The sequence below is a fragment of the Rattus rattus genome, chromosome 10 (genome assembly GCF_011064425.1).
Source record: "Rattus rattus isolate New Zealand chromosome 10, Rrattus_CSIRO_v1, whole genome shotgun sequence".
In the NCBI taxonomy this organism is placed as follows: domain Eukaryota; kingdom Metazoa; phylum Chordata; class Mammalia; order Rodentia; family Muridae; genus Rattus; species Rattus rattus.
This window is the reverse complement of record NC_046163.1, coordinates 77,793,996-77,810,397: the sequence shown is the minus strand read 5'-3', so window position 1 is coordinate 77,810,397 and position 16,402 is coordinate 77,793,996. Positions and strand designations below refer to the sequence as shown.

The 16,402-nt window shown below is 37.7% G+C and overlaps 1 protein-coding gene across 1 annotated transcript in view; it reads left to right on the top strand.

The window, feature by feature from the left end:
- The window catches only part of LOC116911635 (contactin-associated protein like 5-1), a 910,869-nt gene that overhangs the window by 436,037 nt on the left and 458,430 nt on the right, over positions 1-16,402 (top strand). Inside the window, exon 7 of the mRNA XM_032915594.1 lies at positions 7,062-7,205. Within this exon, the coding sequence (XP_032771485.1) occupies positions 7,062-7,205 (144 nt within the window). The remainder of the gene's footprint in view (positions 1-7,061; positions 7,206-16,402) is intronic.

The window sequence follows — 16,402 nt, the reverse complement described above, 5'->3', positions numbered from 1 at the left end:
TTTGCATGTGTTGATGTTTTTTTTGTTTTTGTTCTTGTTTTTCACAAAATACAAAATTTCTCTGCCGATAGAAAAAAGGCTAAAAGTGCAATATGGATAGTCATGATCAAGTATACCTCAGTTCGATTTTGATTTTCTTTTCTTGTTGGATGAAGTTTCTTCTATAATGATAAACCTGTGCTTTTGAGGGACAAACGTAATTGTGCTGTCAGACATTCATTTGATGCTGTAATAAGATACTCTATCAAAGCAACTTGGATTAGGAAGGTTTTCCTTGGTATGTACTTCCAGGTCACAGCCCAGCACTGAGGGGAGTCAGGGCAGGAACTCATCCTCAACTTGAACAGAAACCTGGCTCTCTCAGGGCTACACACAACTTGCTTTCTTAAACAGCCCAGACCCACATGCTTAGGTATGTAAATGCCAACAATAGGTGCTACCAGACAAGTAAGCAATCCAGATAATTTCTCTAAACACAGTCACAGACAAATGTGATCTGACCAGTGCCTCAGTTTACAATCTCAGTAATAATGCTAGTCTATGTCAAGTTGACATATAAAGCTAGACACAGCCTAAAGAGTTCCTTATTTCTGTACTGTGGATGGTTAATCAGCCTAGTGGCTGATTATGGTGTCTTGTATCATCACCATAGACATATCTTTCACTTGTTCTAGAAATGTCACCTACTAGTTTCAGCTGATTGGATCAAAGAAAATTCCGTGCCAACTTCTGCTACTTTTGTATGGAAGTTTTGCCATCACGTGGTGCTATCTGTGAGATATGTCTCACAGGTTTCCCAGTCCAGTTACCTGCCATTTGTGCATTTTCTGAGAGGCACAGTATATTAAACTTCTTTTCCCATCCTTGTGCCTGTGGCAGATATAGAAGAGTTACTAAGTCTTATCTTTTCAGCTTTCAGGACTTCCATATTGTGGCCCCCCCCAACATCCCCCACCAAGATGTTTTTATCTAGGGCCATTCAGAATCCCAAGCCATTTTAACAGTCTTGAAACATAATGGACATAAGCATCTTGGCATAAATGCTTTTTTATCTACTTTACATATTGGTGAAAGAAAAAGTAATTTAAGGAAAGAAGTGATTTATTTTGGCTCACAGTTTCAGGACACAGTCCATTAAGTCAGAAAAGGTATGTCAGCAGAAACTGAGGCAGTTTGTTCTATTGCATCCACAGTCCAGAAGCAGAGAGAGTCAAATACAACTTACTTTCTCTGTTTTTATTCAGTTCATGACTCCATCTGTTGAATGTTTCTACCTTAATTATACCACTTTTGAAACCATCTCCAAGAAATGCCCAGATGTTTGGCCTACACTGGCTCTTCATTCTGGTCAGTCAATATTAACCATCACTTTAGGTGCCCCAGAGAGGATCAGCAAGAAAGCCCCCATATTCGTCACTACTGTGTTCCTATCCCCACCAAATCTCTTTTCAAATCTTCTACACAACATTATAGGTTGTTCCCTCTCCATGCAATATGAGATTACAGTTTTGTTATATTCAGTGTTCTCCATATTTTCTTTCTACATTATTTCTACCCTAAATCTTTTGATTCAAACCTTATTATTGAAAAAACAATACTTTTTTTTAATTTTCCTTCAGTCTTTTCTAGAACTATTCTACAGCCACTAATGTCTATGTTTGAAGAAAAAGAAAAGAAGAAAAGGTTTTTTTTTTTTTGAAATTGAATGTAGCTAACACAAAAATTAAAAGAGCAAATTTACTACTAGCTGTTCAAAATCCTAAAAGTAGAAGTTTCTTGCATTATCAATTTAATTCTACTTAAAAAAATCACAAAGAAGAAACCTTTTAAAAATTCAAAAGGTTAGAGGGAAACTGTGAAGGAGGATAACATTTGAAATGTAAATAAATAATATAAGCAATAAAAATACAAAGTGTTCACATTAAAAATACTTAGATAATATATTGAGTGAAAAATGTAAGTTATCAATATTTTTCATGAATATTTTTAACCTTTTTCAAGAACTACAAACTGTTTTTTTTTTTTTTTATTAACTTGAGTATTTCTTATTTACATTAAAGATGTTATTACCTTTCCCGGTTTCAGGGTACCATCCCCTAGTCCCTCCCTCTCCCTTCTGCATGGTGTTCCCCTCCCCATCCTCCCCCTTCGGCCCTCCCCCAACAACTGGGGGTTCAGTCTTAGCAGGACCAAGAGCTTCCCCTTCCACTGGTGATCTTACTAGGCTATTCTTGCTACCTATGAGGTTGGAACCCAGGGTAGTCCATGTATGGTCTTTGGGTAGTGGCTTAGTCCCTAGAAGCTCTGGTTGGTTGGCATTGTTGTTCATATGGGGTCTCGAGCCCCTTCAAGCTCTTACAGTTCTTTCTCTAATTCTTTCAACAGGCGTCCCGTTCTTAGTTCAGTGGTTTGCTGCTGGCAATCGCCTCTGTATTTGCTGTATTCTGGCTGTGTCTCTCAAGAGAGATCTACATCCAGCTCCTGTCAGCCTGCAATTCTTTGCTTCATCCATCTTGTCTAATTGGGTGGCTGTATATGTACGGGCCACATATGGAGCAGGCTCTGAATGGGTGTTCCTTCTGCCTTTCTTTTAATCTTTGTCTCCCTATTCCCTGCCAAGGGTATTCTTGTTCCCCTTTTAAAGAAGGAGTGAAGCACTCACATTTTGATCATCCGTCTTGAGTTTCATGTGTTCTATGCATCTAGGATAATTAAAGCATTTGGGCTAATAGCCACTTATCAATGAGTGCATACCATGTGTGTTTTTCTGTGATTGGGTTACCTCACTCAGGATGATATTTTCCAGTTCCAACCATTTGTCTATGAATTTCATAAAGTCGTTGTTTTTGATAGCTGAGTAATATTCCATTGTGTAGATGTACAATATTTTCTGTATCCATTCCTCTGTTGAAGGGCATCTGGGTTCTTTCCAGCTTCTGGCTATTATAAATAAGGCTGCTATGAACATAGGGGAGAATGTGTCTTTTTTATATGTTGGGGCATCTTTTGGGTATATGCCCAAGAGAGGTATAGCTGGATCCTCAGGCAGTTCAATGTCCAATTTTCTGAGGAATCTCCAGAATGATTTCCACAATGGTTGTACCAGTCTGCAATCCCACCAACAATGGAGGAATGTTCCTCTTTCTCCACATCCTCGCCAGCATTTGCTATCACCTGAGTTTTTGATCTTAGCCATTCTCACTGGTGTGAGGTGAAATCTCAGGGTTGTTTTGATTTGCATTTCTCATATGACTAAAGATGTTGAACACTTCTTTAGGTGTTTCTCAGCCATTCAGCATTCCTCCGCTGTGAATTCTTTGTTTAGCTCTGAACCCCATATTTAATAGAGTTACTTGACTCCCTGCAGTCTAACTTCTTGAGTTCTTTGTATATTTTGGATATAAGCCCTCTCTCTGTTGTAGGATTGGGAAAGATCTTTTCCCAATCTGTTGGTTGCCATTTTGTTCTAACCACAGTATCCTTTGCCTTACAGAATCTTTGCAGTTTTATGAGATCCCATTTGTCGATTCTTGATCTTAGAGCATAAGCCATTGGTGTTTTGTTCAGGAAATTTTCTTCAGTGCCCATGTGTTCGAGAGGCTTCCCCACTTTTTCTTCTATTAGTTTGAGTGTATCTGGTTTGATGTGGAGGTCCTTGATCCACTGGGACTTAATCTTTGTACAGGGTAATAAGCATGGATTGATCTGCATTCTTCTACATGTTGACCTCCAGTTGAACCAGCACCATTTGCTGAAAATGCTATCTTTTTTCCATTTGATGGTTTTGGCTCCTTTGTCAAAATTCTAGTTACCTTAGGTGTGTGGGTTCGTTTCTGGGTCTTCAATTCTGTTCCATTGGTCTATCTGTCTGTCTCTGTACCAATACCATGCAGTTTTTATTACTATTGCTCTGTAATACTGCTTGAGTTCAGGGATAGTGATTCCCCCTGAAGTCCCTTTATTGTTGAGAATAGTTTTAGCTATCCTGGGTTGTTTGTTATTTCAGATGAATTTACAAATTGTTCTGTCTAACCCTTTGAAGAATTGGATTGGCATTTTGATGGGGATTGCATTAAGAACTACAAACTGTTATAAAACTTCCTTAGTTCCTATCATATAAATCTTGATTTGAACAAAGAAATTAAAACTTAAATTGATTTTCTACTTAAAATATGTGTATGTCCATCTCAATGCAAATAAAATAAGGAGTTATTGTAAAAGCTCACAGTGATTTTGTGAACTTAAGACTATATGCTAGAATTCAACTTTTTTTTTGTTTTGCTTTTGTTGGATCTTTGCTTTATATTTCAAATGTTAGCCCCTTTCTAGGATTTCCCTCCAGAATCCCCCCATTCGATCCCTCAACCCCTGCCTCCATGAGGATGCAGCTTGATCCACCCACCCACTCCCTCCCACCTCCCAAACCTGCCATTTCCCTACACTGTGTTATACAGCTTTCACAGGACCAAGGGGTTTCCTTTCATTGATGCCCAATGACATGACCCATATTCTGCAACATATGCAGCTAGAGCCATGGGTCGCTCCATGTGTATTCTTTGTTTGGTGGTTTAGTCTCCAGAAGCTCTGGCATGTCCTGTTGCTTGGTATTGTTGTTCTTCCTATGGGCTTGCTAACCCCTTAAGCTCCTTCAGTCCTTTCTATAATTCCTCCATTGAGGACTCCATTCTCAGTCTAAGGTTTGGAGCAAACATCTGCCTCTGTATTTGTTAGGCTCTGGCATAGCCTTTCAGGAGACAGCTGTATCAGACTCCTGTCAGCAAGCACTTCTTGACATCCACAATATTGTCTGCATTTGGTGTCTGTATATGGTATGGATCCTAAGGTGTGGCAGTCTCTGGATGGCCTGCCCTTCAGTCTCTTCAGTCTCTGCACTTTGTCTCCATATTTTCTCCCTTGAGTGTTTTGTTTCCCCTTAAGAAGGACTGAAGCATCCACACTTTGATCTTTCTTCTTCTTGAGCTTCATGTTTTCTGTGAATTGTATCTTTGGTGTAACAATCATTTGGGCTAATATCCACTCATCACTGAGAACATACCAAGTGTTTTCTTTTGTGACTGGGTTACCTCACACAGGATATTTTGAAGTTCCATCCATTTGCCTAAGAATGTCATAGCTGAGTAGTACTCCATTGTGTACAAGTACCACATTTTCTGTATACATTCATCTGTTGAAGGACATCTGGGTTCTTTCCAGCTTCTTACTAACAATAAACTTACACTTTTTACTTGATATAAAGTTCAGTTTTGGAAAAGAATGACTATAAGTATAATTAACTGTTATTTAATATATGTTAATATCAATAAAATAACCAAAATACAGAATGAGTGGAAAATATTTTCTTAATGAGAAAGTCACGATAACTGTATAATAGGAAAATAGAAAGTTTATATTGTTGTTTGCATTCTTTATTTCTATATTATTGTTGTTTAAAATTCTTTAAAATGTTTTAGACAGGTTTTAGGAAATTTTGACCAGAAAAATAAAATAAAATAAAAATATAGAAAATTAACTTAACAAATAAAATGTTTTTGTGCCCATACCGTGCTTATACTCCTCAAATACAAAGAAATTATCTAAAAGTCATACACGAAGATCTAGTACAAGAAGTCAGAGAGTCCTAGGTAATGTAGCTTAAAGCAATAGAGAAAACCTGGTTGTTGGTTAGTGAGGGTGAGGAAAATGAGAGGATAGTTACTATTTTCTTGTCATGCATAGCAGAGGCAGTATTCCCAACAGATAGTTTGTTCTTTACTATGGCTATCATAATTATTTCTGTTACTGTACTGAAAATATACATAGGAAAGAAAACTAATATTCTGTAATCATCCCAAACATCTACCATAGAAATGTAACTGTTTCTAATCTTTGTAGGTGTGTGTGTGTGTGTGTGTGTGTGTGTGTGTGTGTGTGTGTGTGTGTGAGAGAGAGAGAGAGAGAGAGAGAGAGAGAGAGGAAAGAGAGAGGGAAACAGAGAGAGACAGAGAGAGATTTTGTATAAGATGTTTGTGTGTGTGTGTGTGTGTGTGTGTGTGTGTGTGTGTGTGTGTGTGTGTGTGTATTTGAAATACGCATGGACACACCTTTGATCGTTCTGATTTGCCTGTAGAAGTCAGAGGACAACTTTCAGTAGTTGTTTCCTTTTTACCTTTAGACAGGATCTCTTCTGACTTAGCTGCTGCATTGTAACTATGGACTAGCTGGCAGCTTCATTGCTGGATGCTTCTCCTGGCTTGGCTTACCATCTATTTGAAGTAGTGCTGGGACCACAAGTGTAGATTTTGCCTTTATTTTTTTTTTAATTGCTGTTTTTGTTTATTTCTTTATTTGTTTGTTTTAACAAGGGTTCTAGGAATTAAGCCTGGATTGCTGAGGCTGTAAGTCTAATGCTTTTACCCACTAGCATCTACTGGTCCTTATGCGCACAACTTTCTCATCAATGACTATATCTTTCACAACCAGTTATAATTCTTGTACGTTACAATCAAAATTGCATTTTAATAATGGTATGATAACAGTTTCATTATGCTGATTCTTAACAGCTTCCCAAATCCGTAGGGAATTTTGAGTTATTTCAATCCTTTGTCCTTATAGGTGACAGTTGGGAAAACAACATTGTGCACATAAACTTTTTGGTACTGTGGGTTTAGAACTGGATTTTACTGTGGGGAAGTGAATCTGCTTTATTCCTTATCATTTTTCTGCTATATTTTCACTGCTGCTGTGCTTTGTGTAAGCAATAAAGATGTTGATTTTTTTTTCTTCTTTTTTCTTTCCTGTCCCTTTAAATTACTGTTTTATTTAGTATTAAAAGTATTAAGAAAGATATGAAAATGTTTTATAAAGTGAGTCCTTAAGAGACAAGCAATTACAGATCTTTTAACATGGACTAATCAGGATCCTTTGAATGAATAATCAAATGGCGTCTATAATTACTAAAGCCACTTGGTTCACTCATGCAACTAAGTCTAGAGAAATGAAGTTACTTGTCTTAAATTTCTGCTTGTAACCAAGAGTTGACTTTTATTTCTTCTACCATAAAGCTCAGTTTTGGAGGAATCCCAGTACCAAGCAAACCTGGGACCTTTGTAAAGAAAAACTTCCATGGCTGTATGGAAAACCTTTACTACAATGGAGTGAACATAATTGACTTGGCCAAAAGACGCAAGCATCAGATCTACTCAGTGGTAAGTCACTGTCTCTGTTAACCAGTGGTTTGTGGACTTTGGGTAAGTATTGCTTCTGGTACCCCACTCCTGTAACAGTTCACATTGGGTTTATTTAGAGTTTTCACCAGCCAAAGCTGGGTACATAGTTCAGTTGGAAGAGTGCCTGCCAAGCATTCCTGAAACTCTGGATTCTATCCAGCCACAAAATAAATACAGGTGTGTTAGTTAATTTTCTAACTAGTCTGACAAAAAGCAATTAAAAATAGGTAGGCCACATTCTGGTTCACAGTATGAGGGAATTCATTTTATTCTGGCAGAGAAGAAACCCTGGCAATAGAAATAGGAGGCCGGCTGGTTACATCCCATTATCACTTAAAAAACAGGATGAACAGAACTTGTGCCTGGGCTATGTAAATTCCAGGTCAGCTGCCAATGACCAACCTAAAGTAAAGTCCTGCTTCCTTACTATTCCACAACCTTCCAGAACAGGGACACCTCCTGAATGCTAATTGTTCACACATGTGGGCCTAAGCAATGTATTTTATTCAACCTTCAATTAGCATGGTGCTACATACCTGTTATCTCACCATGTGAGAGGTGAAGGCAGGCAGATCATGACTTTAAGTCATGTTCCATTATATAGCACCTCTGAGACAAGGCTTTGTTATGAAAGCCTTTCCTTAAAAGTTAAAAATGAAAAAAAAAATTCTCACTGTCCTATTAGCTGAGTTTTTCAAGTAAAGAAACAGTTAAGAAGAAGCAACTGCTTTTTTTCCACTGGTAAAATCAAGTACAGACATTCAGAGAATGGGGCTTTATAGGCTTTGGGGAGGATTTGAGATCTATGTAGACTAGAAGTACAATGAAAGCACAGGTCCTGGTGAATTTTGTGGCTAGAACATTACACGTCTACTGATTGATTATATTAAGCAGAGCATTACAAATGCTACTGCACTGTTAGTGTCTTAGCAGATCCTTGTCAATCACTTATACTCACAGTGGATTAAAGGACTTTCTCTAGTTTACTAATATCTATTTTTCATAACACACCTTGAATCAGATGAAGAGTCTTAAAAATATTATCCTTCAATATTCCTTTTTCACTCTAATTGTTGGGGCATCTCCATGCATGTACACTCCTTTTCAATTTTATGACCCCATTTCTTTAGTTATCATTAAACACACACACACACACACACACACACACACACACACACACACACACACACTACCGACTGAGTCCATTTCTTGCTGTTCATATGCATATCATTTTAGGGCTGATTGTGTGAAATTGAACAACCTATGAACGGGCTTTTCCCTAGAGAAGATATGGTCTCTCTTTCAGCAGCCATTAATTTCCTGTAACACTTCATCTTTTCAGATTTCCCCAACCACATGGCGTGCCAACTGGTATTTTCACTGTGCAGATTTTGCTTAGGCAGCTCTATTGTGGAAATTGATGGGCGCAGCTTCCCTGACATATGTAAAAGATACAGTCACCAAACAGATGCTCTAGGCTTGTGTGTGTGCTGTGTGTGGTGTGTGTGTGTGTGTGTGTGTGTGTGTGTGTGTGTGTGGGTGTGTACATATTGAATATGTATAGGAACTCAATAATAGTATGTATGATTCCAGATGTAATTAAGCATTTGTGTATCTTTTCCAGTTCTCAGAGTGGTGTAATCACATGTTGAGTTCTGATAATTAATATTTGTTCAGACTCTAAGGGTTTGTTTGCCATGTAATGGCTTTCTCTTTCTCTGGCAATAATCTTGCTTTAAAGTCTACTTTACCTGACATGAATATTGATATATGAGATCTCCTTTTGTTTTATTTCATTATTTCTTTTCTCTTCTTTCGTTTCTTTTCTTTTTCTGTGTTGAGACAGGAGTTCCATCTAAAGGTTTTGCTGTCCTAAAATGTACTCTGCAGATCAGGCTGGACTTAAATTCAGAGCTCTGCTTCCTCTGTTTTGCAAAAACTGAGCTTAAATTAGAATTATAAAGGGTTTATTCCCATTCTTTTTCTTTTAAGTTGTCTTTATCATTTTTTGGTGGACAACACATAATTTTTTAATAAATTTTAATCCAAACCTTTACTTGGTATACTTGAGCCATTTACATTCAATGCAATTACTCGTATGTAAGAGTGTAAACATCTATCTATAGTTCTTGCTTTCTATTTGTTCCATTGTTTTAATTCTTTGGTTTACTTTATAAAATAATATGTGTGTTGAGTGAATTTTCAAATTTCATTTGCTGTGTCCGTGTATCTCTGTATAGTTTTTCCTATGTGTTTTGAAGAGTTGTAGTGTATATATAAATTTACATAGCTTAATGTCTTTATCATTTTATTAATTTAGTTGAAATACAGAAAGGTTACCCCTTTTTAAATTAGTCTACCCTTCATTTGTGTTCATTTAATTGTACTAATTATTATTCTCTTTCTTTTTAATTAGAATCTTATCAGCTGGTTCTGTCTTTGGATTAACCTTCCAAAATACTTTGAAATATCAAAGAAAAAAGGAGTTATTTATTGTTTTATTCATGGTATATTAATTTGTAAGAAAGCCAACAGAGGTAATATTAGGCACAAGGAAGACTAGAAGACAGGGAAAATGTCATAAGACTCAGAAAAAGGCATATAATGCTCCCCATCTAGGTTTCAACTCTGCCCATAGTTTTAGCTGGTCTGCTTTTCCCTGTCATGGGTATAGAAATTTGACTTTCTTTTTATTTAAGCGGCATAGGAAGAACCAGTTTTACAAGATTATAGCATGCTAGGCCATGGAGCCAGTGACTCAAGAGAAAGTTATACATTCTCTTTATTGCCATTGACCATTAGACAGGACTGACCACATTTGTCATACTGGCCCACTTAGATTTTTTTTTTTATTTTGTTTTAGTGCAATGCTTTTATTAACTTAATGTTATACAATTACACTCTTTCCTTATAGGTCTTCCCTTGAAAGTTATACTAATGAGATTTTGAATGTTTGTATGCAGATGGACTGAGTGGAAATGGTTCTAGTTATTCTGTACCATTTACTTTTGATAGGAACTCATCTTAAAAATATTTTATTTTTTATTTTTTTATTTTTTGCGTTAGGCTGTCTCCTTTGCCAGCTGAAATAAATCTGGAAGGATTTATGATGATGTTAAAAAATCATTGTCTTTGACTTGCTCTGGCATGCTGAGTAATAACATTTACCAATCAGTAGATGAGAATTTAGATTACTCATGCTACTTGGGTAACCATTGGCTTACGAATTTTATTGCATATTGCTAATTATTAACTGCTAACATAGGGGTAATTCTGGTGATTTCCATGAGAATGGTCTCCTTGTGAGCACATATATTTGAATTCATGACTGTCTGTTTGCAAAAATTTTTGGGAAGACTTAGAATGTATGGCATTGTTGGAGGATTGGTGTCACTGTGGGCCAAATTTAATATTTCAAAAGACTCATGCCATTGTAGTGCACTCACTCTATCTCATGGCTGTGGAACAAGATGTGAGCTGTTAACTGTTTTTCCACTCTGACATCTGCTCATATTGGATTTGAGACAAGGAGAGCCTAGCTATGCCTTATGTAGAATTTCTATGCTCTCTAAGACTATATCCACTGAGAGGGATGTTGTATACATATCATTCTAGATAATATCTTCTATTAGAAACTGAGAAGAAAGAACAACAGATTATAAAAAGCATACAGAGATACATCCATTTAGAATGAGTGAATAAGCATTATTAAGTAAAGAGGCTTCCTTCTGTGGACAGTCCTGATCATGCCTGAGGAGAGAGATTATTAGAAACAAAGACTTGTAAGACATAGTGTGTTACGTGTGAGTGTGTGGGGGGGGATTTGAAGGGAGAGCCTTCTTTCTCAATCCTGAGGTGCACAAACATCTGCGTAGATGGGGTTATGGAAGAAAAAGTCTTTCTTGAAAAAGGTTTCACACTCTCACAGTCTTTTACAGCTGTGTGTGTGTGTGTGTGTGTGTGTGTGTGTGTGTGTGTGTGTGTGTGTGTGTGTGTTGTGATGTGATGTGCTTGTGTTGCTTCAGACTAAATCTAGTCCAACATAGTGGCCTAGGTGTTTGCCTGAGGTTAAGACAGGAAAGCACTGAGGTTATAGTTTCCTTGATTCTGGCAGAAGGTGAATTTATTTTTTCCATCAAGGCCTGCTAACTGTCATAGCAGGCTCCAGTCAATTCTAGTTTTAATGGACATATTGCAGGAGTGGGGGTGGGGCTTGATTTCTGCAGTAGGCAGAGGTGGCCTTTTCATCTTTAATGATGTCAGTTCAATTTAGTTGCTAAATAAACAAAATCACTGAAAGTAAAATTCTATAGAATGAGGAAAGACAATGTAGGTTTCTTGGTATCAGCAACCTCTATATTATCCCCTTGATGAAGGAATACTTAGTGAAAAGGTTAACAAAGGGATGACAATCTTTATGCTAACGACAGTATTTACCATTGCCTGAAACCTTTCTAGTCCATTTCAGTCCTCAGGACTTACTTGGTAGTATAGTTATTATGAGGTACTGACTACCATTTGTTTAGGGCTAATGCATATGGGAAGAAAGATTCAACGTAAGAACACAATTTTACTGTGCAGGATTGAAAAATCTTAGCTTTTGCCTTTATGATAAAAAGAAACATACATTACTTTTCTTCCAAATTGCTTATATCTCCATTATAAAAGAGAATTCATAGACACAGACAAAATGTGTGCACCTATATGGATGTGTGGTCTATTTCTTTTTCTTTTTTCTTTTTTTTGAATGATCACTGGATCTTTTTTTTTTCCCTTTTTTTTTTTTTTTTTTTTTTTATTAACTTGAGTGTTTCTTACTTACATTTTGAGTGTTATTCCCTTTCCCGGTTTCCGGGCAACATCCCCCTAATCCCTCCCCCTCCCCTTCTTTATGGGTTTTCCCCTCCCCATCCTCCCACCACTGCCGCCCTCCCCCCAACAATCCCGTTCACTGGGGGTTCAGTCTTAGCAGGACCCAGGGCTTCCCCTTCCACTGGTGATCTTACTAGAATATTCATTGCTACCTATGAGGTCAGAGTCCAGGGTCAGTCCATGTATAGTCCTTAGGTAGTAGCTTAGTCCCTGGAAGCTCTGGTTGCTTGGCATTGTTGTTCATAAGGGGTCTCAAGCCCCTTCAAGCTCTTCAAGTTCTTTCTCTGATTCCTTCAACAGGGGTCCCGTTCTCAGTTCAGTGGTTTGATGCTGGCATTCGCCTCTGTATTTGCTGTATTCTGGCTGTGTCCTCAAGAGAGATCTACATCCAGGTCCTGTCGGCCTGCACTTCTTTGCTTCATCAATCTTGTCTAATTGGGTGGCTGTATATGTATGGGCCACATGAAGGGCAGGCTCATGAATGGGTGTTCCTTCTGTGTCTGTTTTAATCTTTGCCTCCCTATTCCCTAGCAAGGGTATTCTTGTTCCCCTTTTAAAGAAGGAGTGAAGCACTCACATTTTGATCATCTGTCTTGAGTTTCATTTGTTCTAGGCATCTAGTGTAATTCAAGCCTTTGGGCTAATAGACACTTATCAATGAGTGCATACCATGTGTGTTTTTCTGTGATTGGGTTACCTCACTCAGGATGATATTTTCCAGTTCCAACCATTTGCCTAAGAATTTCATAAAGGCATTGTTTTTGATAGCTGAGTAATATTCCATTGTGTAGATGTACCACATTTTCTGTATCCATTCCTCTGCTGAAGGGCATCTGGGTCCGTTCCAGCTTCTGGCTATTATAAATAAGGCTGCTATGAACATAGTGGAGCACGTGTCTTTTTTATATGTTGGGGCATCTTTTGGGTATATGCTCAAGAGAGGTATAGCTGGATCCTCAGGTAGTTCAATGTCCAATTTTCTGAGAAACCTCCAGACTGATTTCCAGAATGGTTGTACCAGTCTGCAACCCCACCAACAATGGAGGAGTGTCCCTCTTTCTCCGCATCCTCGCCAGCATTTGCTGTCACTTGAGTATTTGATCTTAGCCATTCTCACTGGTGTGAGGTGAAATCTCAGGGTTGTTTTGATTTGCATTTCCCTTATGACTAAAGATGTTGAACATTTCTTTAGGTGTTTCTCAGCCATTTGGCATTCCTCAGCTGTGAATTCTTTGTTTAGCTCTGAACCCCATTTTTTAATAGGGTTATTTGTCTCCCTGCGGTCTAACTTCTTGAGTTCTTTGTATATTTTTGATATAAGCCCTCTATCTGTTGTAGGATTGGGAAAGATCTTTTCCCAATCTGTTGGTTGCCATTTTGTCCTAACAACAGTGTCCTTTGCCTAACAGAAGCTTTGCAGTTTTATGAGATCCCATTTGTCGATTCTTGATCTTAGAGCATAAGCCATTGGTGTTTTGTTCAGGAATTTTTTTCCAGTGCCCATGTGTTCGAGGTGCTTCCCTAGTTTTTCTTCTATTAGTTTGAGTGTATGTGGTTTGATGTGGCGGTCTTTTATCCACTTGGACTTAAGCTTTGTACAGGGTGATTACCTGTACAAAGAATAGATCGATCTGCATTCTTCTACATGCTGACCTCCAGTTGAACCAGCACCATTTGCTAAAAATGCTATCTTTTTTCCATTTGATGGTTTTGGGTCCTTTGTCAAAAATCAAGTGCCCATAGGTGTGTGGGTTCATTTCTGTGTCTTCAATTCTATTCCATTGGTCTATCTGTCTGTCTCTGTACCAATACCATGCAGTTTTTATCACTATTGCTCTGTAATATTGCTTGAGTTCAGGCATAGTGATTCCCCCTGAAATTCTTTTATTGTTGAGAATAGTTTTAGCTATCCTGGGTTTTTTGTTATTCCAGATGAATTTGCAAATTGTTCTGTCTAACTCTTTGAAGAATTGGATTGGTATTTTGATGGGGATAGAATTGAATCTGTAGATCGCTTTTGGTAGAATGGCCATTTTTACTATATTTATCCTGCCAATCCATGAGCATGGGAGATCTTTCCATCTTCTGAGGACTTCTTCCATTTCTTTCTTCAGAGTCTTGAAGTAATTATTGTACAAATCTTTTACTTGCTAGATTAAAGTCACACCAAGGTACTTTATATTATTTGGGCCTATAATGAAGGGTGTCGTTTCCCTAATTTCTTTCTCAGCTTGTTTCTCTTTTGTGTAGAGGAAGGCTACTGATTTATTTGCGTTAATTTTATACCCAGCCACTTTGCTGAAGTTGTTTATCATCTTTAGTAGTTCTCTGGTGGAACTTTTGGGATCATTTAAATATACTATCATATCTTCTGCAAATAGTGATATTTTGACTTCTTCTTTTCCGATCTGTATCGCCTTGACCCCCTTTTGTTGTCTGATTGCTCTGGCTAGAACTTTAAGAACTATATTGAATAAGTAGGGAGAGAGTGGGCAGCCTTGTCTAGTCCCTGATTTTAGTAGGATTGCTTCAAGTTTCTCTCCATTTAGTTTAATGTTAGCAACTGGTTTTCTGTATATGGGTTTTACTATGGTTAGGTATGGGCCTTGAATTCCTATTCTTTCCAGGTCTTTTATCATGAAGAGGTGTTGAATTTTGTCAAATGCTTTCTCAGCATCTAATGAAATGATCATGTGGTTTTGTTCTTTCAGTTTGTTTATATAATGGATCACGTTGATGGTTTTCCATATATTAAACCATCCCTGCATGCTTTAGATGAAGCCTACTTGATCATGGTGGATGATTGTTTTGATGTGCTCTTGGATTCGGTTTGCCAGAATTTTATTGAGTATTTTTGCGTCGATATTCATAAGGAAATAGGTCTGAAGTTCTCTTTCTTTGTTGGGTCTTTGTGTGGTTTAGGTATAAGAGTAATTGTGGCTTCATAGAAGGAATTCGGTAGTGCTCCGTTTCGATTTTGTGGAATAGTTTGGATAGTATTGGTATGAGGTCTTCTATGAAGGTCTGATAGAATTCGGCACTAAACCTGTCTGGACCTGGGCTCTTTTTGGTTGGGAGACCTTTAATGACTGCTTCTATTTCCTTAGGAGTTATGGGGTTGTTTAACTGGATTATCTGTTCCTGATTTAACTTCGGTACCTGGTATCTGTCTAGGAAATTGTCCATTTCCTGCAGATTTTCAAGTTTTGTTGAATATAGGCTTTTATAGTAAGATCTGTTGATTTTTTGAATTTCCTCTGACTCTGTAGTTAAGTCTCCTTTTTCATTTCTGGTTTTGTTAATTTGGACACACTCTCTGTGTCCTCCCCTTAGTCTGGCTAAGGGTTTATCTATCTTGTTGATTTTCTCAAAGAACCAACTTTTGGTTCTGTTGATTCTTTCTATGGTCCTTTTTGTTTCTACTTGGCTGATTTGAGCTCTGAGTTTGATTATTTCCTGCCTTCTACTACTCCTGGGTGTATTTGCTTCTCTTTGTTCTAGAGCTTTTAGGTGTGTTGTCAAGCTGGTGACATATGCTCTTTCCTGTTTCTTTCTGCAGGCACTCAGCGCTATGAGATTTCCTCTTAGCATAGCTTTCATTGTGTCCCATAAGTTTGGGTATGTTGTACCTTCATTTTCATTAAATTCTAAAAAGTCTTTAATTTCTTTCTTTATTTCTTCCTTGACCAGGTTATCATTGAGTAGAGCATTGTTCAATTTCCACCTATATGTGGGCATTCTTCCCTTATTGTATTGAAGACCAGCCTTAGTCCCTGGTGGTCTGATAGCACGCATGGGATTATTTCTATCTTTCTGTACCTGTTGAGGCCCGTTTTTTGACCAATTATATGGTCAATTTTGGAGAAAGTACCATGAGGAGCTCAGAAGAAGTTATATCCTTTTGCTTTAGGATAGAATGTTCTATAAATATCTGTTAAGTCCATTTGGCTCATGACTTCTCTTAGTCTGTCTATGTCTCTGTTTAATTTCTGTTTCCATGATCTGTCCATTGATGAGGTGGGGTGTTGAAATCTCCTACTATTATTGTGTGAGGTGCAATGTGTGCTTTTGAGCTTTAGTAAGGTTTCTTTTTTATGTAGGTGCCCTTGTATTTGGGGCATAGATATTTAGGATTGAGAGTTCATCTTGGTGGATTTTTCCTTTGATGAATATGAAGTGTCCTTCCTTATCTTTTTTGATGACTTTTAGTGGAAAATTGATTTTATTTGATATTAGAATGGCTACTCCAGCTTGCTTCTTCTGACCATTTGCTTGGAAAGTTGTTTTCCAGCCTTTCACTCTGA